We start from the raw sequence: 25,289 nt of genomic DNA on the forward strand, positions 1-25,289 counted from the left end.
ATAATCTTGCTTCTGTTATAATTGAAAGAAGTCTAGACCACACATTCTATGGAAAATCACTTAGTTCACTCTACTAATGGATTATGTTAATTCAATGGGAGGACTAGTTAGTTGGAGGCCTTGATAAAGCACATGTGCTCCAGAGGGTGAGATAAAACTTATGAAATTCAGGGGCCTATAACATCAGTAAAATTTTGGGGGAGAAGTATCCAGTGATCTGGGGCATGCTAAGACATCCCCTCTAAAGTAAGAGACAAGTTATTTACAACTTGTATGTTCCACTATGAAGAAGAAAGCACAATGCCTGACAGGCCTCTTTGGGTTCGAAAGGCAGCATATTTCACATCTAGGAATGCCGCTCTCCTTTATTTACTGGGTGACATCAAATCTGACAGTTTTGAGTGAGGGCCAAAGCAGAAAAGGGCTCTATGGTAGGTCCATATTGTGCTGAGAGCTGGCCTGCTACGTGGGTCATCTAACCTTGCAGACCCTGTATTAGAGTTATTGGTGGAGGAGAAATCAGAGCAAAACCTCTACATATGTACTCTTCATTTTTCTCTGCCCATTTTATTGAATAACTCAATGTATAAAACCACATAACACATTACTGGATAAAATGTTTTATTTTTCAAATAAATAATAGATTTTCTCTCTCTCGATTATTTCTGTAATAATTTTATCTTTTTATTAAAACTAAATATATATTTAATACATTTCACCTTTTCTCAAATTACAGACTATGGTATAATTGTAATTGTCATTAGCAACCAAAGTCTATTTCCAGAAATTTAAACTTGATATAAATTCCACATATCAAGTGCTTCGTACCTGACTTGGTGCTGAGGTTGAACTGTTGTATTAATGTGTTCCTGGCTCTAGAGGCCATTCCTAGCTTTTAAAGCAAAGTGGAACCCTCAGGGTCAGGCTTGGCAGCCAGAGAAACTTCTGGAGAGGGATGACTTGGGTTTTGCTTCATACAGGACAGTTCTTTCCTGGGGTAGGCTGGAATCTCTGGGAACAGAGGACTGAGATACGTACTGTGTTTAGGTATTTTTTTGGAGCAACAGGGAGGACCCTATTTTTAATCTCAGATTTCTATCAGTAATTGTTTTCCTATTAGAATAAAGAGAAAATGGGCAGCTCTGGGTCCTTAATGATACCAATATTTTGCACACAGTTTTTTATTTCTCAGTTATACTAGGTCCAGTGAAAAAGAAGTGCTGAGTCTACTATGAACACAAGTAGTAAAAGTGACTGTGGCAATTCTGATAGTGGCAGACCGGGATTTTACTCTTGGAAAGGTCTTCCAGGTTTGGTGTATTCTAAGCAGCCAGTAGAGTGCTAGAATTTAGACATACTGTGTTTGGATCTACCCTCTTACTTACTCCATTGTCTTACTTTAATTTATATATTCTTACTTTAATTTATATATTCACAAATAGGGTGAGGGAAAAATAATCTCTATTGAAAACATCTCCATAAAACCTAAGATCATACCCAAACTTTCCATTAGGGTGTCCATTTATGAACTCAAAATTAAGTAACTAAAATAAATAATGGGTAATTAATGAAAGTGGTTTTTTTTTTGAGATGGAGTCTTGCTCTGTTGCTCAGGCTGGAGTACAATGGCGTGATCTTGGCTCACTGCAATCTCTGCCTCCCGGGTTCAGGCAATTCTCCTGCCTCAGTCTCCCAAGTAGCTGGGATTGCAGGCATGCGCTACCATGCGCGGCTAATTTTTTTTGTATTTTTAGCAGAGATGGGGTTTCACCATCTTGGCCAGGCTGGTTTTGAACTCCTGACCTCAAGTGATCTGCCTGCCTTGGCCTCCCAAAGTGCTAGGATTACAGTTATGAGCCACCACCCGGCCTTTTTTTTTTTTTTTTTTTACTACCTTTTTTCAGGTTGTAAAAAGATATGGCCTCAGTGATTTCCTCTTAGCATAACGTTGATCTCGCAGATGTGGGTTAAATCCCATTTAGAGGTAAGGTTTGGAATCCTACATAAAAGTGTAACATGCATTAAAACAGAAAATTCTTAAATACAAAAAATCCAAGTGACCATTATCTTAACTAATATTAATGTAACAAAAATAAAATTACAATAAACAACTGAGCACAAAATGCAATTCAATTTTTGTTACTACAATGAAACGGCTGACACTTAAATTCTAACTGCTACAGCTTAGACTTCTGAATGAGGTCCGTGTATGTACATGTGCTTCTAAGTAGAGTGTTGCTTTGGCAAATGGTTTTTATTCTAACCCACAGTATTTATGACTCTTAATTTCAGTTGTTTTCGGTAAGGAATTATGACAAAAGCTAAATTTATGAGACTTGGATCAATTAGGAACTAACAAGGCATTATTCTTTTGCATATTCAGTAAGAAGCTATTCTAAAGCTGCTGTTTTAATTACCCATTTCTCTAAATAAAAGCCCTTGGACAATAATCTACTCCCCTAATTAAAATATTCTAATCCTTTCTCTCCAATTCCTATTTCAACCGGAAGAGCCACAGTTATTAATTTCTAATGGTTTCTTTTGTATTTTGTATTTTTTTAAAATGTCAGCAATATTACTTTATATATAAAATACAAGGCAGTATTTAAAGTATAGAGCTAGTACTGGCATTCAGAGTTTGAACATGTATCTTTATGATGAAATAGTCATGAAGCAAAGTATTCAGACCCGTCAGTGCAAATAACCATTTAAAAATCAAATCTATGATCCCTTTTGTCTTTTAAAGCTATTCTGGTTTACATCAAAGTGCTCCTAGTGAGGAGGAATGATGTACTGTACTGAAAACTGAGACTTCATGAGGGGTCTTCTTAAATTGGCTCTGAACAATTTTAAAAGCCCACAGATCTTCACTATGAGTTATTCTCAGAGTCGATACCACAGGAAGCCTTGTAAAAAGATCCTTTGGTACTACTGACAGCTAAAGCACCTTGGATTGAATCCAAGATGGATATGTATTACAATGAATTGTGCTTTGTAGTAAAATGCATTTAAAGTAAAATTCAATGTACTTACCATAAAGCACATGTAAGTAAAGGTACTCCTTTGAAGACAAAAATCTGGAGAAGTGTCCAATTCCTTCTACTACAGCTTAATGTGACTAATTTGACATCATTTCTTTAGCTCTGTGAAATTTTCTTGAGATTTTAACATCTTACAATAGTGACCTGGCACCAGTGTAGGTCTATAAAACCTAATTGTCACAAGTCACACAAATACATAATTACCACAAATTTCTGCATATTTTCAAGAAAGTCTTTGGATAACAACTATAATGCATAATGCTCCAAGAATCCAAAGCAGCACTTTAAATGATGGATATTATTTAGTGATGGTAAATAAGATTTTATAAAAATTTGTACCAATGACAATTTTAGGTAGAACGTAACATGAAATTATTTCACGAAATATAGTCCTGTTCTATGCTCTCCTGACAACACTCCCAACAGAAAGCGTCCAGTCTATTTGCTGTTTCTTGGCTGATCAGACATTCATCCTTTAATTCCCTGATTGTCTTCCTCAATGATTTCTGAAAACGTTTTTCTCGGTCTAAAACATTCCGTAGACTTTCCTTCGTATCCTCTAGCTCGCCGATCACATGATCTAATTTATGCTTAAGTTTCTTTGGACTGTCCATTACACTGTAGCTATGTTCCTAAAAACATAAACACCAAGTTATTAAATCAGACAGATATGTAGTTGGATAAAAGCTTACAACTAGGTCTAAGCTGTTTCTTCCTCTACAATGCCTAGAGAACATCTTTAAGTTGGTGATAGTTAGAGGTTTAAGGAACACAGGAAGAAGATGGGGGTAGAAGCAATATTTAGGGTGCTAAGGGCATCCCTCCTTTTACTAAGGCCAGGCATACACAAGGACTGCAGAATATTATGGATGGGAAGCACTTATCTCTATGAATAGCATGACACTTGCAATGACTCTACAGCTTTTGTTCATTCAATGTGGTGCTGCTAAGTTTAATTTTTACCTATCAAATTTAAATTAAGTTTTTAACTGGGTTACTTTATTGGATGGCTATTGCATTTGATAAGGTATGACAGGAAAGGAGTACTGCAGCAGGTTCTCAGGCTCGGTGTTGGGGATTTAGAGAGGACTCTGGTCTTGGAATTTTCAAGAGACAACTCCTCTCGGTGTTTATTATGGTTATGCTTATATTTGCTGGGTATGCTTTTAATCCTTTTTCATTTGAAAATACGGAAAACAACACTGACATAGCTTATAAAGGTACTATAAAATAATTTTGAAAAGCTATTATTTAATATTAAAATCAGTAAAGAAGACTTTTATTTCCAGCCAACATGAAGTAACAGAGACTGGATTGACCCCTACCTCAAAGAACCAACACAAGGTTAAACAACAGAAAAAAATAGCTTTTAAGATAATGGATATTTGGCAAGGACAGCAGCTATTGTGGACAGATGGGAAACAAAGAGGTGAGACCTAAGACTGCTCCAGCTAACTGCGTGAGAGTTTCTAGGCCTCAGGGCAAGGAAGGGAAACCCAGGCAGAGCTTAGCAGACTGAGCTGAGGAGGTAGTGCAAAACATCCAGGGAGACCAAAGTAGCTACAGTTCACAGGACAAAGTACTAGACAGGTGAGAGCTGCACAGAAAAAAACTCAAGATCTTCAGAGGCTCCCCCTTGAGTATTCCATGGAGTAAGATCAGCACATGCACGTGAGGAAACTACTCAAGGCTGAGGAAAGAACAACCAGAGATTAGGGGTGCCCTGTGCTCACAGGGCATAGCCACTATTCCCACTAGCCAGACTTGAAAATGTCAAGATTCATGGACAGTAAGTATACAAAACAGTCTTGTCAAACAAAGTAAAATCTGAAAGGGTCGAACAGTTTCTAACTAACTGTACCCCAGAAAAATGCTCAAGAAAACATGATACAAAAATATCCAGCATCTGGCAAATTAAAACCCAAAATTCGAGGCATGCAAAATTTACCAGGCATGCAAATAAGCAGGAAAACATTAGTCACAATAAGAGATAAATCAATCAGTGGAAACCAAGCTGGAACTGACCCAAATGTTAGAATTAGCAGACAATATAATTAAGAAAGTTATTAAAATTGTATTCCATATATTCAAAAATTTAAGTACATAAAATATATAAAAAAGACTAATAGAATATCTACAGATAACTGATGTGTGAGGTAAAAAAATACACTGGAGAGAATGGCAGTGTATTTTTTGAAGAAGAAAAGATTTCGTGAATGTAAAGTTACAGCAACAGGAACTATCCAGTATGGACTACAGAGAGAAAAGGAGTTAGAAAAAAAATAAAGCATCAGCAACCTGTTGCACAATTTCAGACACCCTAATATACACGTAATTAGAATCCCTGAAGGAGGGGAAAAATTGGGATAGAAAGAAATATTTGAAGAAATCATGGCCAAAATTTTTCCAAGTTTGATAAAAAGTATAAACTGCTAAATAAAAAAGCTCAACAAATCTTAATTACAAGAACTATGAAGAAAATGAAACCAAGGCATATCATCATCAGATTAGGCAAAAGCAGTAGAAAAAAACAAAAATTATTGTCCAGCACGGTGGCTCACGCCTGGCCCAGGACTTTGAGAGGCCGAGGCAGGGGGATCACCTGAGCTTAGGAGTTTGAGACCAGCCTGTGCAACATGGAGAAATCTGGTCTCTACAAAAACAAACAAAAATTAGCCTGGCATGGTGGCACATGCCTGTAAGTCCCAGCTACTCAGGAGGCTGCGGTGGAGGGATTGCTTGAGGCTGGGAGGTTGAGGCTGCAGTGAGTTGTGAGTGTGCCACTGCACTCTAGCATGGGTGACAGAGTGAAACCCTGTCTCCAAAAATAAATAAAAAAATAAAAAATTTTAAAAAAGAGAAAAATTCTTAAAAGCAAAGAAAAAAAGAAGTATTAGGTATAGAAAATAAAGGTGAGTATGACATTAATTAAATTTTTCATTAGAAATGGTGCATGTAAGAATATAGCAGGGCAGCATCTTAAAAAACAACTGCCCCAGCCCCTAAAACTGTTAACCTAGAATTTGATTACCTAGTGAAAATATCTTTCAAAGGTGAAGATTAAACTTTTTAAGAAATAGAAATATTGAAAGAATTCATCACCAGCATAGTTGCACTATAGGAAATGTTAAAGTAAGTCCTGTAGGCAAAATGATAACAGGTGGAAATATGGACTGACACAAAGGAATGAAAAGCCCTGGAAATGGCACCTACATGGATGTCAATTTTTTTCTTATTATTTAAATCTCTTTAAAGAATAATTTACTGTTTAAACAAAAATAATAACAATAATGGTGTGGAGTCTATAGCATATGTAAAAGTGAAATGCATGACAGCAATAGCACAAAGATTGAGAAAGGAAAAATGAAAGTATACGACTATAAGATTTTTGTATATAAAGGGGAGTAATACCACTTTAACATAGCCTGTGATAAGTTAAAGATGCCATAAACCTAAACACAAACACACAGACCAATGGAACAGAAAAGAGAACTCAGAAACAAATCCACACACATACAGCAAACTCACTTTTGACAAAGGTGCCAAGAACACAAACTGGGGAAAAGACAGTCTCTTCAATAAACGGTGCTGGTAAAACTGGATATCCATATGCAGAAAAACTAAACTAGACCCCTACTTCTTACAATATACAAAAATCAAATCAAATTGGATTAAAGAATTAAATCTAAGACCTCAAACTATGAAAAACATTGGGGAAACTCTCCAGGACATTGGTCTGGGCTAAGATTTCTTTCTTTCTTTTTTTTTTTTAGACAGGTTCTCACTTTGTTGCCCAGGCTGGAGTACAGTGGATGCGATCAAGCTCACCGCAGCCTTGATCTCCAGTGCTCAAGCGATCCTCCCACTCAGCCTCCTGAGCAGCTGGGTAGGCATATCCCACCACCCCCAGCTAACTTTTTTGTATTTTTGGTAAAGATGGGGTTTCACCATGTTTCCCAGGCTGGTCTCGAACTCCTGAGCTCAAGCAATCTATCTATCCACCTTGGCCTCCCGAAGTGCTGGGATTACAGGCATGAGCCACCACACCCGGCCTAAAGATTTCTTGAGTAATATCCCACAAGCACAGGCAACCAAAGCAAAATGGACAAATGGGATCACATCAAGTTAAGAAGCTTCTGCACAGCAAAGGAAACAATCAACAAAGTGAAGAGACAACCCACAGAATGGGACAAAATGTTTGCAAACTATCCATCTGACAAGGGATTGATAACCAGAATATATAAGGGGGCTCAAAAAACTCAACAGGAAAGAAATCTAAAAATTTGATTAAACACTGGGCAAAACATCTGAATACACATTTTTTCAAAAGAAGACATATGAATGGCAAACAGGCATTTGAAAAGGTACTCATTATCACTGATCGTCAGAGAAACACAAATCAAATCTACAATGCGAAAATATCTCATGCCAGTTAAAATGGCTTTTATACCTACAACAGGCAACAACAAATGCTGGCAAGGATGTGGAGAAAAAGGAACCCTGTACACTGTCGGGGGAAATTAGTACAACCACTATGGAGAACAGTTTGGAAGTTCCTCAAAAAACTAAAATAGAGCTACTATATGATCCAGCAATCCCACTCTTGGGTGTATACCCCAAAGAAAGGAAACCAGTACATCAAAGGGATATCTGCACTCCCATATTTGTTGCAGATTGTTCACAATAGCCGATATTTGGAAGCAACCTAAGTGTCCATCAGCAGATGAATGGATAAAGAAAACGTGGTGCTTAAACACCATGGAGTACTATTGAGCCATTAAAAAACTGAGATTTAGACATTTGTAACAACATGGATAGAACTGGAGAACATTATGTTAAGTGAAATAATCCAGGCACAGAAAGACAAACATTACATATTCTCACTTATTTGCAGGATCTAAAAATCAAAACAATTGAACCCACAGAGATAGGACAGTAAAATGATGGTTATGAGAGGTTGGGAAGGGTAGTGGGATAGGGGGGAAGTGGGGATGGTTAACGGGTACAGAAATATAGTTAGACAGACTAAGATCTAGCATTTGATAGTACAACGGGGTGACGATAGCCAACAATAATTTATTGTATATTTAAAAATAACTAAAAGTGTAATTGGATTTTTTTGTAACATAAAAGATAAATGCTTAATGTGATGGATACCCTATTTACCCTAATGTGATTATCATGCATTGTATACCTAAATATATCTCATGTATCCTATAAATATACATACCTACTATGTACCCACAAAAATAAATTATTATAAAGCTATATTAATCAAGATAGTAAAAGAGATCTAGATTCCATGCCTGCCTCTAACATGAATAAGCAATGAGATGAATAAATAAATGCAAGCTTGAATACTCTGTATGTGTCTGACTGAAAAAACTTAAATAAATAGCTATTTTTTATTACATATTTCATACGGAAATTACAGCAGTTAGAGGGAAGAATTATTTCCTTGGTAGAAATATCCTTGCAAAAGCTTTCTTCAATGAACTACGTATGTAACCAAAGGACTAACTATCTTTATTTTGCTGTTGCATATACATAAATTACAATGACTCTAGGAAGCAATATTATTTGTAGATACTACATATTAACCCCTAGATTTTGCTAGGATTCTGAAAAACCTGATTGTAATGGAGAGGACACATTCATCTTAAAAGAATTAACATGAGCTCAGTAAGTAATTTACTTACAAAAATGAACTGGGATTGGAATTCTTCAATACATGAGGAAGCACCAACAAGATGGTGATTGTAGTTAGTGGCTGGAACGGTTTTGAGGGTGAAGTTTTTTCTACAATGAAGTTTTTCTCTTTTCCCCTGTTAAGAATAGTTAATAACAATCATCAAGTGAGATACTTTTGTCCTTTCTTAAATTTTTATTCCTTCTTAACTTTGTATAGTGACGTTAATACCACATTTCTTTTCATGGAAATTGCTTTTAAAAGTCAGCAAATTCCACCCAGATAATTTTAAAAGAACTTTCTGAAAACAACTCTAAGGTTATCTGAAAACACAAATTTTCCTAAAAAGAAAGAGTGTAGAAGGATACACCCTACAAGCTATTAAAAATATAATATACAGTAACAATAATTAAAATAGTATGCTCTTTTGTTAGGACTAGACAGAAAAATCTAGAAATAGATCATCAAGTAGATAGATGCCTTTAGGATAAAGGCATTCTAAAAGTGGAGTAAGGCCACAAACCACGTAAAAATCAACTAATTAAGAAAAGCGGTTGTATCCTTTATACATAATAAACCACAATGAAATTCCATGTACTGAAATTCTATGTAAAAAACAAAGCCATGAGGAGGTAGAAAAAATGTAAAGAATATTTATAAAATCTTAAGGTGAGGAAGGCTAACGTCATATAACACAAGAAAATATAGAATTGACTACATTGAAAAAAGCCTGAATTTCAAAAAAAAAAAACCCATGCCATAACTAGAACTGAAGACAAAACAATAAAAAGTAACTGGGAAGGAATGTGGGAGAAAAGGGGAGAAAAAAAAGGAACTGCAATGTAGATGACAGTTAAATGATTCCTATCCTCGATATCCAGTGTTTTTACAAAACAGCATAGAAAAAGATAATAGAAGAGGACCTGAATAAGTAACTCACAAAAGAATACAACTATCCAATAAACATATGAAAAAACATAGACATGCAGGAATATTCATAGATACATTAAAACAATAACATAACATTTTGCCTATCAATTTTAGCAAAGTTTACAAACACAACTTATACCAAGGATTACGGTAGGTAGACATTCTTACACATAGCTAGTAGGGGGGATAGATTGGTGCAAGCTTTCTAATGAGGCTTTGGATGATCTTTATCAAAAGCCAATCTTTAAAAAGTATATATAGTCTTTGATCCAACAATTTTGTTTGCAGAATTTAGTTCAAGGAAATAAGGATATAAGCCAGCTACAATAATGTTCATTTTAGTCCTGTTTAAAATAAGGAAAGATGCAGCCTATACACAATATTGAAGACTGATTACATATACTATTGTTCATATGTAGGATCAACTACTATATGGTCAGTAAAAAATGGTCTATATAATTGACACCACCAACTACTATCAAGGATAGGGAACCAAACGAATTCTTATACGCTGATGGTAAGACTATAAATGTGCAAAAGTAACTTGGAAAACTATGGCAATATGTATCCAAGCTGAACATCCACATCACCAGTAATTCCCACTTCTAATTGAAGCGTATATATACCCTATAGAAATGTGTACATAAATGGACCAAAAGACATGCCCCAAAATGTTCAGAGCTGCACAATTTATAATAGCCCCAATGTGAAAAACCACCCAAACATTTATCAATAGTAGAATGAAGAAATTAGTTTATTTGTACAACGCAATACTATACAGCAAAGAAAATTAATGGACCAGTATCTCATGCTACAATGTGGATGAATCATACAAGATGTTGAGCTAAAGAAGCCAGAGTACATACTGTAGACAGGATTCCATGTATATAATTGACAGTGATAAAGTCAAGACAGTAGTGACTGGGAAACCATGTGAGGGAGGCTTCTGGGGCACTTGTAATGTTTTATATCTTGGTCTGACGGGAGTGACATGAGTGTACCCACTTTGTGAAAACTCACTGATTTGTACACTTATAAGCACTCTTCCATAAATATGTTTTACTTCAACACAAAGTTTAGTTAAAAAAAGTGATGGTCTACATAGGTTTCTCTTAAACATGTGATCCATAGATCTGCAGCACAAACAGATTGGGATGCTTTTTAGAAAGTACACTCCAATTTACTGAATCTAATTCTCTGGAAGATGTAGGATTCTGTATTTTAAACAAACTCACTGGAAAATCATTATGTAGACTAAAGTTTGAAAGCTACGGTGTAGGAAAATATTTAATGTCATGGAGAGTAGTAGTTAATAGCAGACTCTGAAGTCAAAATGCCTGGGATCAAATCTAGCCTCTGCCATTTAATAGAGGTGTGACCCTGGGGAAGGCATTCTAGTTCTCTTGGCCTCAGTTTTCTCAAGTGATAAAATGAAAATAATAATAGTATTTACCTGACATGGTTCTTTCAAGGACTGAGTTAATAGATATGTAAAGTACTTGGAATAGCGCCTGGCACATAGTACAGACTATTTTAAAAAACCCAATAAAGCAAATAAAGGAAAAGGTATACAGTGTAATTCTACTTCCAGGAGATTATCTATATAAGTATAGATGCATATTTACAAATAATTACAAAGATAGAGATCAAAGTGTTCACAGTATTATCTATGGATTATGTGATTATTTTATTTTTGCTCCTATAATCTTATTTTCTAAAATGAAAAATTTATAAGAAAATCAATAGTTTTTGAAAGTTAGTAACTTATGGTTTATTTGATTTATTATGCCCATATTTCTTAAGGTCCCCTTAACATTACAGCTAGATGACACGTTGGTGGTAGGAAAAAAACAAAAGCCCTAGAGCAACTTTCCCAAGATACTGTATATTTATTAGCACTGAAGAAAGTGAGGCATTCTCTACCTGATCACTAACTGCAGAAAGTGACCAGGACTGCATGGGAGCGGGTACACTTCTGGCTACTTCCCTTGTTTTTAGCTGCCAGGAAGGAGATCCCTTTCAATGGAGGCTCTCCCTGAATTTTCCACATTGGAATCAATCAGTCAATGTTTGTAGGTTCTAGAAATTCACTTTCAGGTATGTAAAGTCAAGAGAGATACTGAGGGTGAGGCAGCCAACTCATGGGAATATTACACAGTAAAAACACAGAATTCAATTAGCGTTTACTTATTTGACTGTTCTTTCTTTTCCTGACCTTTTCTTCTCCTGTTCTTATATCTCTTTTTTGGTTTTCTTCCTTTTGATCCTACCTAGACTTTATGCTTGCATGTATGTGGCTCTTACAAGTACTTTAGTCCTGTTAGTGGTTCTACTCTTGACTTCTGCCCCAGTGTTAAGGACTGCCAACTTGGAACATCAGTTCAACCTTCTTATGTTAACTTCCATTTTTAGACAAAAATCTTGAGTTATGCTAATTCCTACAGTCAGTCAATTTCATCAAACCTTAGTAATGTACAAATATTTATGAGTGGTTACTGGTAAAATACTCCTACTACACATTACAAAAGTTGAAGATGCAGTCTACAAATTTAAAACTTTAAGAATGGACTTCAAATGAATAAGCAAACAATAAAAATGTTAGCAAGAGTGGTGAAGGTTCTTCAACAGTATCATAAAAAGTGAGCAATGGCCAGGCGCGGTGGCTCATGCCTGTAATCGCAGCACTTTGGGACGCCAAGAAGGGTGGATCACGAGGTCAGCAGTTCAAGACCAGCCTGGCCAAGATGGTGAAACCCCATCTCTACTAAAAATACAAAAATTAGCCAGGTGTGGTGGCAGGCGCCTGTAATCCCAGCTTCTCAGGAGGCTGAGGCAGAGAACTGCTTAAACCCGGGAGGCAGAGATTGCAGTGAGCTGAGATCGTGCCACTGCACTCCAGCCTTGGTGACAGAGCGAGACTCTATCTCAAAAAAAAAAAAAAAGTGAGCAATGATGGCAAATAGTATCTCATAAACAAACCTGTAGGTGATATGGAGAATCAAAGATAGAAGGTATGACTCCAGGTTTCAGTTTAATATTTGGAGCACTTCTGTCAAAATCTGTCTTCTTAAAGTGCCTCGAACACAACACATCTCCTTTTTTAGGCTCCCAAATGCCGGCTGCATTCACATCAAGTCTTTTCATTGCTAATACCCATTTCCTTTTGATGTTTTCATCTGTGGGGAATCTAGAAAAAAAATACAAAAAATATTTTAAAATCAAATACTATTGCTATATAATTGAATTAAAGCTGCCTTATACAACTGTGACTAAATTGATTCGTTAACTAGTTTATTAGTCTTGAGAATTATATTTAGGAAGCCATAATTCATGCTTTTGTTACTTTCCGTTTTAATATTCAGATTTTCTGCCAATCATGCTGCAGATATATGGCCCTCATTTCAATTTTTCTCATAAGGAAGAAAAGTTTCAATGGATATTTAGCATCTTATAGTAAGATCCACAATTGAAGGTATTTATTCATCTATAGATGATAAAAGAATTATCACTTGGGCCTTTTCCTATCTGAAATAATATCCAGAATTTATCCTCGATAAAAAGGGCCCCTTGTAATTCCATTCTTCCGTCAGCATCAGAAAATTGCTTAGTACAGCATTTAATACATAGCAGGTCTACAGATGCTTAGTGAATGAATGCAGAGAATAGCTGTAGAGTGTGGAGTTCTGGAGATCAGTGCTATTTTGAGAGATATGAAGGCCCAATAGCCATATCTTACTCAATTTTCAAGCTGGTTCAAATTTTTCTAAAATAAGGTAGGATATATATGCTCATTTTTGATTTATTATATCTAACAAAACAGCTAGGAGATCTTTCTCTAACACATAGCACAGTGCCTGGCACAAAAGCAGCAAAATAAACCTTTAACAAGTGAACAATTATTAAATCTTATTACTCCTTCACTTACTCCTTCATGGCTGTCAGGAGAATGGCTAAAATATGAAACTAAAATCATTATTTGCAACACAGCTAAAGATCCCTTGGTCTGAACTTGTAATTTATATTTTTTCTCTATAACCTATGCTTGATCTATTTCTAAATACAGAGGGCAATATATTCGAGCAAAGCTCCTTCATTCAGATTGTAAACTATATGTAAACAACATTGAATTTCTTTGGCGGTGTGATAAAATACAAAGTAATAATATTAGCAAAAGTTAGCCTTATGGTATTTTTTGTAAACCAGTCTCTGATATCTTAGAGTATCTTAAAACTTTTAAACTAAATTATAAACATGTAAAGGTATCACATTGTCACTTCAAATTTAACAAAAAGGTTATTTAAAAAGGACTCGGGAACTAAAGTTCAAAATTGAAGACTTAAGTAGAACTGTCTTTTGCTTTTTATAACATGGCCAAAGTATTTGGCTTAACTACAGCAAAATCTTACACGTGAAAGGTCAGTCCTTTTAACTTCGAATTTGGCAAGCAGCGAGAAGCACATCCAATGGCAGAGCAGCATTTCACCATTTTAGCAACTCATAACAAAACTGAAAGAAAATTAGAATGTTAAGAGTCAGTAACTGGAAAGCTGAAGGGGAATATTTTCCCTTTCCCGGTGTTTTAGGAAACACAACATCAGGATAGAAAGCTAAAGACAAATATCTTCTTCTAACACCTGTAGCTTTGCTTACATCATTTTCCAGGGCCTTGACTCTTTAATAAGGAGAAACATTTAGCTATGTACCCCGAGTCTGATTTCAATTTTGTTGGCTTGTACATTTATTCCCCTTCCACCTTCTGACAGGTACCATGTTCTCTGTGCCACAAAGCCTTTTGCACACTAATTCCTACCCATCTTTCAGCCCCCGGCTTGCATCGCTTTCCCAGGAAAGCCTTCCCTGACTGACACCCAGATTGTCAGAGCTGCTCTAACATTAGCTCCCACAGGACACACACTTCTTCCTAGCACTTCTCCAGGTTGTTATCTTACACTTATTGCAGTGATTACTCTTATTAATGTCTTCCTCCTCCACCAGTCTTGTTAGTTCCATGAGGTCACGGTGGAGTGTGTCTATTTTTCCTTACTTTTCGTCCTCACGGTTTAGCTGGTGACTGGCAATAGTGAATGTCAGTACATACTTGGAATGAACAGCAAGTAAACGGGAAAGGGAGGAAGCAAGAAGCACTTCCAGGTGCCAGCGAGTGCCCTGGGTCCAAGAGCGGCGCGCGGGACCCGCTGAGCCCAGGGCCGGGGCCGAGCTCCGCCCCTTTCTCCAGGCTCCCCGCCACCTGAGGGAGAGAGGGAGGCCCGGCACAGGTAACGATGCGCCCAGTGAGCGTCCTTTTCTCTGGGGCCAACCAGCGTCTCCGCGCCGCTGCCGCCCACCTCGCGCCGAACCACGCCCTGAGATTTGGGCGGGTAGCGATTGGGGGAAAACAGGCTACTTAAGAGTTATTACCGTTAGCAGCGAAGACTGCGACTAACGTCAACGACGGAGACTGCGTCTACCTTCGCTTCCGCCTCGTAGCCCCGGGAACCGGAAATCCGTCTGCCCCGGGTCACGTGCTTAGGAGCCATATTGTCGCTGGTGGCCGCTGGGGCTGGGAGGGGTGTGCTAGAGAGGCGCAGCTTCTCTGGGCGTGGTTTTTATCCTGGGGGAAGGATCGGTGGAATGTGAGGAGAGGTGGAGGAGATGGCGGCGACGGCCCGGGAAGATGGCGCCAGCGGTCAAGAGCGAGGTCAGCGGGGCTGCGAGCACTATGACAGAGGATGTCTCCTGAAGGTGACGCCTTCTATGGGCTCTTCCCTGACAAGCTTCCGTCGGATTGGGCTGGGGCGGGCTGGGCAGGCGGTTAGGCTTGGATTTAAGTTTGAGGTTAACCTGATTTTCAGGATACCTTTTTCACCTGGAACTGGGTTCTTCTTGAGGAGAACGTTTTTGGCAAGGCGATAAGCCCCACCTTTTCTACCTGCTTCGTACCTTTAAAGCAAAACGCTTCTTTTTTGGGAAGTGATTAGGCTTGCACAGTGGTCTTTTTGCCAGTGGGCTTATTCGTCTTTTGCTGCCGAAGTAGACGGAGGCAGCCCCGGGCCTGTACTGGGGTTTTCCGTTCAGGTGTGTGATGAAATAACGGAAGTGGAGATAATGGAAATAAGCAAGTGGAGAACCCGAGTACGATTTCAGCTCCTGTGGTAAAGTTTTATAGCCTGCCAGCTTCATTTTAGAGGCAATGGGTATGTTCAGACGTAGGAGAAAACGTGTGTCCCAAAAAAGAAGATAATCATGTAATTGCCATTAAATAGGAAATTATGTATAGGAAAGTCCCTAATAAGCATGTATTGTTACTTTGAGAAAACTTCTTAATCTGTATTTTTTTTAAATTGGCACGTATTCAGTTGAAGTTTTCTGATTTTCCTTGCAAGAAACAGTACAAAAATTTTGCTTAGAAAACTTGAGCTTTGGAACCTCAACCACCCTATCCCCAAATCTTAGCTCTCCTCTTTAATAACTGTGATTTTAGCTAGCTCCTCTTTACCCCGCATGTAAAATGGAGATGATAGCGCCTGTTTCATAAAAGTGTACGAGGATTATATACTAAAGGGCGTGTATAGTGTTTAACAGGGTGCATTCCCTGAAGTAAATGAGTAGTAAATATATACCACCATGACTATTACTATCATCGTCAATCTGAGTATTATTATTTTTTGTTCTTTCACTTCACAAGTCAGCCTTGCTGGTCACTGCCTCATTACTAGAAGCAAGTTCTAGTCTCAGGCCTGTACGTGCATCCTAAACTCTTTTCTGTAGGTCATGGCTTCATGAACATTGCTCCACTGAACTGGATGAAGCTCCTTAAAAGTGTTGGTCATCCACTAAGTGTTGTGTAAGGAAATTGAATGCTATCCTTATGATTCAATTTCTACTGAGATGTATTATTCTTTCAAACTTGAGGTCTAAAACGGAATTTAACATCTTGGCGCCCCCCATAAACCACACAATTAGATCTGTGTATCATAGCACTAAGATACTTCGCCCTGGGTGTCAAACAGTTTTTGCCTTCCCTCTCTCTCTCTCTCTCTTAAATACCAGAGGCCAAGTGAAGTATTTCAAGGAGGATGTGGTCAACTGGGTCAAATGCAGCTGTTTGAGTAAGATAACTGAGAATTGCCCTTTGGATTTGGCAATGAAGAGGTCACTGGTGATCTTGACAAGAGGAGTTCTAGTGGAGAGATCAGGATTCGAGTGAATTTAAGAAAGAATGGGAGGAGTGGAATTGAAAATAGCACTTATAGGCTGTTCTTGGGGTTTAGCTGTAAAGGGGAACAAAAAATAAGGTGTGGTTGCTGGGAGATCTGGCACCATATTTTTTACTTTTTAAGAGAGGAAGTATTACGGCATGTTTGTATATTCTAGGAAATGATACAATAGAGTGAGAACATTTTATGATGCAGGAGAGAGAGAGAGAGAGAAAACTATTAGGGCATTGTCCTTGAGTATCCAAAGGGGATGAAATCCAGTGCACAAGTGAAGGAGTTGGCCTTAGAAACATAGACTGTCAGTTCTTCCTAAGGGAAGGCAGAGAATGAGGTATATTTGCAAGTAAGTTAATAGAGCTTATAGGAGGATGTTCTTTTCAGGCCTGTCAGCAGGAAGTATGTTTACTGTTTTTATAGTGAAATAAGGTCATCAGCAGAGTGTTAAGGAGAAAGAGTTGTTAGAGTTTTAAAGCCAGAGGAGAAGAAGTGAAATGATCATCTAAATCTTAGGTCTTAGACTCTAGAAGAATGAGAGAATTGACTAGGGAAACGTGATAGTAAGTGTCCACTTCATATGAACCAGCAAGGATGGTGATGCTTTTTCTCTAACCATATTCAGCTGCTTCAGATATAAGTCAAATGGGATTTAACCAGGGTTGGGATTGTTATCCATGAGTGTAGAGGAAGAGAGAAGGGAACTAGGGTGTTGCAAGGGGAGACTTGGAGTAAGTTAGGGAGGAGATAATGGTTAGAGAATTTCATGCTTGGAATTGAGATGCAGAGAGGGTGCCGTTGTTCTGTAGCAGTGGTTTTCAAAGTGTGGTGAATGGACCCCTGGGGATTCCTGAGGTCCTTTCAGGGGATCTGCAAGGCCAAAACTACTTTCTATGAACACTAAGGTATTTTTTTTTTTTTTTTTCAGTCTGTTGACACACACATTGATGGTGGAAAAGCACTGTTTAGTATTGCTAGTACCTTAGCTTGAATCAAGACAGTGGCACTGAACTATACTACACCTATAATTTTTTTAAAAAGCCAGCTTCACTTAAAAATGTTGATAAAGCAGTAAAATCGTTAATTTTAATCAAATCTCAACCCTTGAATATATCTTTTAATATGCTGTTCAATGACATGGGAAGTTTTGATCAAACACTTCTGCAAACTAAAATTAGAGGGTTGTCTTGAGGAAAAGCTCCTGTGCAATTGGATTGTAAAGTGAACTAGTTGCTTTTTTTCATGGAACAGCATTTTTTACTTGAAAAAATTGTAGTCATTCACATTTGGGTAGTTGGCAGACATTTTCTTAAAAAGGAGAAAAGTGAGACTCACTACAAATGAAAATGACAGTATTTGTTGCCAGTGATAAAATTCAAGCTTTCACACAAAAATTAGAATTTTGGAAAATTTTATTAGCTTTTGTGAGGTTGGAAGCTTTTTAAAAGACTTTTTTTGGTGAGATTTTCTTCAATCCCTAAAGACTTTTAATGAATATGATTTTTTGATATTGCATGTTAAATGTGTGAACATTTAGAAGATGTAAATAACTCACTCAACTGGTATTTTCCAAATGACCAATGCATGAGTAAAACATCCATTTGAAGTGCAAGATAGATAATAGATTTTAATGTAACCAAGGAAGAAAAGTTCATTGATAAGATTTCAGATTTCATGTTGCAACTACCCTTTAAGAGTTGTTGTTCTAGTGTAATATCAGAGAATGATATCCATAATTCTCCAAAAAGGCTATTAAAATACTCCTTTCTTTTCCAGTGTACATATTTGTGTGAGGCCAGAGTTTCTTCTTGTACTTCAGCCACAACTGTTTGAATGCATAAGCAGATACAAGAATTCAGCCGTTTGGGGGGAAAATACATTACTTTTCATTAAAATATGTTATTTATGTTAACAAGTAATGAGTTTGTTACTTTTAAAAAGAACTAATATTTTAAAAACCTATCCTTTTTAATTTATGATGTGGTATATGTCAATAGATAAAATCCACATAAACCAAAGCTCTTTGGGATTCTCTGTAATTTTAAAAAGTGTGAAGGGATCCTGAGACCAAAGCATTTGAAAACTACTGTTCTGCGGTGTAACTATGAGAATAGTGGGTTGGAGGACAAGCTTATTGTAAATGACAAAGTCAAGGAACTGAGAGTTGCAGAAAAAGGAAGCCAGTTAAGTGTTAAAATCTTTAAGGAATGAGCTACATTATGGTAAGTCAAGGCATAGGAAGCCTTCAGAAATGAGTGGATCTGCAAGGTCACAGTGTCTTGGAAAGTATTGAGTTAGCTCACTGGCCTGGAAATCTCTTGATATACTTGTAATGGTAAAGTTGCTGTAATGAAAAAACCCAACAGTGATGTAAATTAAAGAATAAAGGTTTTATTTCTTTTCATTTAACAATTCCAAGGCGAGTGATGTGGATTGGTGATGAGGCTTTGTTCCACATGGTCACTCCAGGGATGAGATTTTTCTGTTGTGTCATTTTGTCATGTTTTAGGGCATATGGCCATCTGTCTGATATAGCTGAACAATTGTGCCCAGGAAGGAGAGGATAGATTTTGGTGGACAACCGACAGTCTTTGCCATGCTTGAAAACAAGGGCTATCTCTTACATTTGTTGCATTTTCTGCAATATTAGATACGAGGTTGATGGTTAATAAAAACTAGTAAAATAAGAATATAATCTTTATTATTTTTAACGTAAATGAATTTATCTGGAAATGTCTAAGAAGAGGTTGCCTGTTTGCTGTTTAGGCTCAGAATGAAATTGGGGTGTTATATTAGTCTGTTTTCACACTGCTGATAAAGACATACCCAAGACTGGGAAGAAAAAGAGGTTTAATTGGACTTACAGTTCCACATGGTTGGGGAGGCCTGATAATCATGGCGGGAGACAAAAGGCACTTCTTACATGGTGGTGGCAATAGAGAATGAGGAAGAAGCAAATGTGGAAACTCCTGATAAACCCATCAGATCTCATGAGATTTTATTCCTTATCACGAGAATAGCACGGGAGAGTCTGGCCCCCATGATTCGGTTACCTCCTTCTGAGTCCCTCCCACAACACGTGGGAATTCTGGGAGATACATTTCAAGCTGAGATTTGGATGGGAACACAGCCAAAGCATATCAGGTGTTGTGGGATTAGTGTTTCAATCTAGGGATTTCCTTCGTAATTCTTTTGTTTTAAAGTTGTGTTCAACTTCATACAGACATAGTGATGTTGAAGGGAAGAATTAACATAAAATATGCCAAGAAACTAGTGAAATGTTATGTTTAGCATCAGTTTAGCAACTGATCTATTGGGCATAATCTTTCAGTTCCATCTAGGAGGAGGAGGAAGAAATTTTCTTTTTGTATTGCACATTTAGTTTCTTCTGCTTCTTACTATATCTCTTTTTTCTCTATGGGGGTTAGGCACCTTGCTGTGACAAGCTATATACTTGCCGCTTATGTCATGATAACAATGAAGATCATCAACTAGATCGCTTTAAAGTGAAGGAAGTGCAGTGCATAAACTGTGAAAAAATTCAACATGTAAGATTTTATGACATTTCTATTTTCTTTTTAAAAGCTGTATTAAGGTGGTTTGAAAAAATTTAACCAAAAGTATTATAAATAAGATTTCTTTAACTTCTAGAATAAGCAATATCTTTGGTTTAGGTGTTTCAAAACTTGTAAAAATGAACTGCATATACTTCAACATAAGTTCTAGATATTCAAATGGTAACTCAAAGTGTTTTGTTTAGTTTATTGCAGTTTTTAAATTACGTGTCTTTTTTAGGCCCAACAGACTTGTGAAGAATGTAGCACATTGTTTGGAGAATATTATTGCGATATATGCCATTTGTTTGACAAAGATAAGAAGCAGTATCACTGTGAAAACTGTGGAATTTGTAGGTACTGTATGTAAAATGTTCTTATCTAATTGCTTCTAATGTATATGCAATAATAGTTTTTAAAATCAACTTTATTAAGGTGTAATTTATGTCTGATAAGATACATTCATTTTAAGTGTCCAATTCAGTTTTGATAAATACCGATATCTCTTTTACTATCAGCAGAATCAAGCCATAGAACATATCCATTCTAAAAAGTTTATTCATAATTTGTTTTTTTGTTTTTTTTTTTGAGATGGAGTCTCATTCTGTTGCCCAGGCTGGAGTGCAGTGGCGCAATCTCGGCTCACCGCAACCTCTGCCTCCCGGGTTCACGCCATTCTCCTGCCTCAGCCTCCCGAGTAGCTGGGACTACAGGCGCCCGCCTCCGCACCCGGCTAATTTTTTGTATTTTTAGTAGAAACGGGGTTTCACCATGTTAGCCAAGATGGTCTCGATCTCCTGACCTCGTGATCCGCCCGCCTCGGCCTCCCAAAGTGCTGGGATTACAGGCGTGAGCCACCGTGCCCGGCCATAATTTGTTAATAATTTAATTTACCCATCAATTATTGTATAGCTATTTAGAATTTTACCTTTGGAATAGAACATATGTTTTATATAAAGTGTTTTATTGGAAACTGAGGTAGAGAATTGGGATAAATTTTTCCTTTGTAAAAATTAGTATTTAAAAAATTATGAAGAAATACAGGGTGATTTTATAAAAATTGGAAAAAACAGAAAAGTAGAAATAATAAAAATAAAATAACCCAGAGCCTAACCACAGACAAGCTACTATTGACATGTCGGTGTATAAGGAATTATTTTCTTTCTTAAAAAACTCGAGTATTTTAGATGTATATTAAAGCAGTATGTAAAGTGTGTCTAAAGTACAGTATAGTGAATAAGCCACTGAGTTTAGGAAAGGAATGTTACCAATACTGTCAAAGCCCAAGGTGTTCCATGTTCAGTCCTTTCTTGTCCCTGCTGGCGGTAATCACTGTCTTGAATATTTTAAATCACTTTCTTGCTTTTTTTTTTTTTTTTAAATATAGTTTGTTTTTAAGGAAGGATAACCAACCTACCAAAAGATACAGAAATTATAAGCAAATGACTTTATGAATTTTAACAAATGAACATACCTTTGTAACCACTACCCAGATCAAGAAACACAACATTCATAGCACCTTCATAGCTTCCTGTGTGCCCCCTCCAAATTGATACACTTCCCCAAAGGTAACCAGTATGCTGACTTTTGGAAGTTTTTAATAAATGGAATCATATAGTATATGCTCTTTTGTTTTTTGTTTTGTATGTTTTAAGGCCATGTCTTTCGGTGGTCACATACTTAAAATTATTGCATTTTCCTGTATGATTGACCCATTTATTATTATATAATGTGTCTTCTTATCTTTAGTAATGTTTCCTGCCCTAGGCTCTACTGTATCTATATCAGCTTTCTTTTGATGAGTTTTTGCATGTATATCCTTTTCCATTTAGACATTTTTGTATACTTACATTTAAGGCATGTGTCTTGTAAAACAGCATATAGTTGAGTTTTAATTTTTCAATCCATTTTGATAAAACTCTTTTAATTGGAGTATGTAGTTCGTTTTTTATTAAGGTAGTTAGGATATGTTCGTGTTTCAATCTACAATTTTGGTAGTTTCTATTGCCTTAGTATTTGTCTTTTTTCCTCTCCTTTCTTGTCTTCTTTGGATTAATCCGTTGCTTTCCTATTTGCTTTTATTCTCTATAGGCTTGTTAGTTACACATTTTTCAATTATTTTCTTAGTGGTTATCCTAGAAATTATAACATAGATCATTGGCTTACTAGAATAATATGTTTATCACTTCTTGGACAATATTAGGACCTTAAACACTAAGAGTCTTTATATGCGATTGTTATATATTTACTGTTTCTATTGCCCTTCTTTCCTGTAAGTCTCCAGCATTATCTTTGGAGTTACTTTTCTTCTGCTTGAAGAATTCTCTTTAGTATTTCTTTTAGTGAGGTCCTGCTGATGATACATTCTCTCAGTTTTTTTTTTTTTTTTTTTGTCTCTGAAAAATGTCTTTTTTTGCCTTCATTTTTGAATATTTTTGCTTGGTGTAGAATTCTAAGTTTACAGGTATTGGTTCCCCCTGACCTCCCAACACTTTAAAGATATTCTGGTTCCATGGTTTCTGTTTAAAAATATCACTTCTCAGGATTATTATTGCTTCTTTGAAGTTAAGGTGTCTTTTATCCTCCTCTCGCTGTTTTTTAAGTCATTGGTTGTTAGTATTTTTTCCATGTGTCCAGGTTTGATTGAGTGTAATATTTATCTGGCTTGGGGTTTGTAGCATTTCTTGAATCTGCGGCTTGATGTCTTCTGTCAATTTTGAAATATTTTTGGCCAGTTTCTTTTCAGATAATGTTTCTGTACCATTTTCCCACCTCTTCTGAGACTCCATCCCATAGATCTTTTTACTACATCCCATATCTCTTTTTTTTTTTCCTGTATTTCTCCTACTTTGATTTTCTTTATGCTTAAATTGGATACTTTCCACAGATTAACTTCCAGGTCTCTCTTCTGCTGTGTTGAATCTGCTGTTAAGCCTACCAAGTTATCTATTTATTTATTTAAGTTCTAAAATTTATATTTTATCTTCATTCTTGTTATTTTCTAGTTGTCAGGTGATATTCTTCACCTTTTTTTTCTTTGAATGTATTGATCACAGATAATTTAAAGGGCTGTGCCTAATAACTCCAATATCTTGATTACCTATGGTAAGTTTTGTTTTCTGTTTTTTCTCCTTTGGTGTTTGGTTCTGCCTTTTGACATACTTGATTTTTTTTTTTTTTAGTTGATTGTTGGGCATAATATGTAAAAATTTATTAAGCTCTGGATGCTATTTTTTTTCAGAGAGAATTTAATTTTCTTTCAGAAGGCAGTTAATGTAGGGATGGATAACCTTAATCCAATTTAGCATTGATACAATTAGAGTCTAATTTTTGTTTTTTTTTGTATGTCCTGTTCTATTTTTTTTTTCCGCCTTTATTCTTATGCTCCTAGGACATGGTCCCTTGGAAATCTTGACTTAAAGCTAGGGTTGTTTACCAGGCCCATCTCTTCCGTAGTGGAACCTGGACTCCAAATTTTGGCCCCCTAGCATAGGAATACTTCCAGAGGGTTTACTTAGTTTCTTAGGCTCTTACCTGTTGCTCTCTGTTTAGTTTCTTAGCTTATCACAGCACAGTTTAGGGTCTAAAAATCTCTCAAGGAAGAAAGAAGTAGAGACTATTGACTTTGCCTCAGTATATTTCCTTTCTCTCTGAGATCTTTGCCCTTCAAGCACTCAGTTGCTCTTTACTACTTTTAAACAGCTTGTTTTCTTTAAATTGAGTTTTTCTAGTTCTCAGTAGTTTTAGTCCTATAGAAGCTACTTCGTCATTTGTGGAAGTAGAAGGTACAATATATGTTTCATTTTGCTTATTTTACAAATCATATATATGGCCTTTTTTCTTTTTGTTTTTTTACTGAGCTCTGTTTCTAAGATTCATCCTATTTGATTAACTCTAATTTATTTTCACTTTTGTAATGTTATTTTGTATATCGTATCTACACATAGCTTCTAATTACCATACACAATCAAGAAAATCATACCCTCTTTTATTAGTCAATTTATTGACATTCAAGTTATTGTTACTGCAAAGTACACATCTCATGCTACATGGTAAATATTAAACTTCATGAGATCATGGTATTTTCATATTTTAAATTTCTATACCTGGGAGTGCCTTATATCAGGGTCCCCAGTGCTTGGGGTGCGGATTCTGGTGCATGGCCTGTTAGGAACTGAGCTGCCCAGCAGGGGGTGAGTGGTGGGTGATGGACCATTACTGTCTGAGCTCTGCCTCCTGTCACATCAGCGTTAGCATTAGATTCTCACAGGAGCACAAACCCTATTGTGAACTGTGCATTCAAGAGATCTAGGTTGTGTACTCCTTATGAGAATCTAATGCCTGATTATCTGAGGTGGAATGGTTTCATCCCGAAACCATCCCCCAACCTCAGTCCATGGAAAAATTGTCTTCAATGAAACCAGTCCCTGGTGCCAAAAAGGTTGGTGACCACTGCCGTATATACAGTAGGTGCACAGTAATGTGTAGGCAGTATATCTTTGGCAGTGTTTTCAGTATTATGATAACCCTGAATATACTAGAAAAATTAGTCATCACCATTTACCATTTAAGTATAATGGATTTTTTTATTTTTAAAAATATTTTAAAGCCCTTTTATGAATAATGTGCAGGCGAAAGAATAAAGGATAGTGAAAATCAACTTCATTGGAAATTTTACTAAGAATTTCAACACTGCAAACCCAAATTTTAATTCCATGTATTCCAAGTTGAAGATAATGTGTGCTCAAATATGTCAGTGTCCTTTGTAACTGCTGTTGACCGTTGAACAATGTTGGGGGTTAAGGGTACCAACTGCCAGCTCAGTTGAAAATCTGAGTATAACTTTCCACTCCCCACAACTTAA

General features: G+C 36.7%; 2 protein-coding genes across 13 annotated transcripts in view; one reads left to right on the forward strand and one right to left on the reverse strand.

Moving 5' to 3' along the window:
• Positions 1 to 604: 604 nt before the first annotated feature.
• Positions 605 to 15,719, reverse strand: THAP6 (THAP domain containing 6). 6 transcript variants are annotated; one of them, XM_055297330.2, is made up of 5 exons: positions 15,518 to 15,719; positions 14,067 to 14,166; positions 12,640 to 12,847; positions 8,741 to 8,866; positions 605 to 3,673 (listed from the first exon to the last, which is right to left on the reverse strand). In XM_055297330.2, exons 2-5 carry the CDS (start codon positions 14,144 to 14,146, stop codon positions 3,419 to 3,421), a joined length of 669 nt encoding a protein of 222 aa, XP_055153305.1. In that variant the 5' UTR covers positions 14,147 to 14,166; positions 15,518 to 15,719; the 3' UTR covers positions 605 to 3,418. The 6 variants fall into 6 exon arrangements, with proteins under 6 accessions (XP_055153305.1, XP_055153307.1, XP_055153303.1 ...); XM_055297332.2 differs by having other exon boundaries at positions 15,601 to 15,624; XM_055297328.2 differs by lacking the exon at positions 15,518 to 15,719 and adding an exon at positions 15,079 to 15,212.
• Positions 15,117 to 25,289, forward strand: part of RCHY1 (ring finger and CHY zinc finger domain containing 1) — a 35,542-nt gene continuing 25,369 nt past the window's right edge. For 2 of the 7 annotated variants that reach the window (XM_055297321.2, XM_055297325.2), the window contains exons 1-3: positions 15,270 to 15,402; positions 20,300 to 20,419; positions 20,667 to 20,782. In XM_055297321.2, the coding sequence (XP_055153296.1) occupies positions 15,313 to 15,402; positions 20,300 to 20,419; positions 20,667 to 20,782 (326 nt within the window). In that variant the 5' untranslated portion in view covers positions 15,270 to 15,312. Of the gene's footprint in view, positions 15,403 to 20,299; positions 20,420 to 20,666; positions 20,783 to 25,289 lie in introns of all 7 variants that reach the window. The other 5 variants (XM_055297320.2, XM_055297322.2, XM_063610388.1 and 2 more) reach the window with 5 other exon arrangements.

Source organism: Symphalangus syndactylus, chromosome 10, assembly GCF_028878055.3.
Source record: "Symphalangus syndactylus isolate Jambi chromosome 10, NHGRI_mSymSyn1-v2.1_pri, whole genome shotgun sequence".
Taxonomy (NCBI): domain Eukaryota; kingdom Metazoa; phylum Chordata; class Mammalia; order Primates; family Hylobatidae; genus Symphalangus; species Symphalangus syndactylus.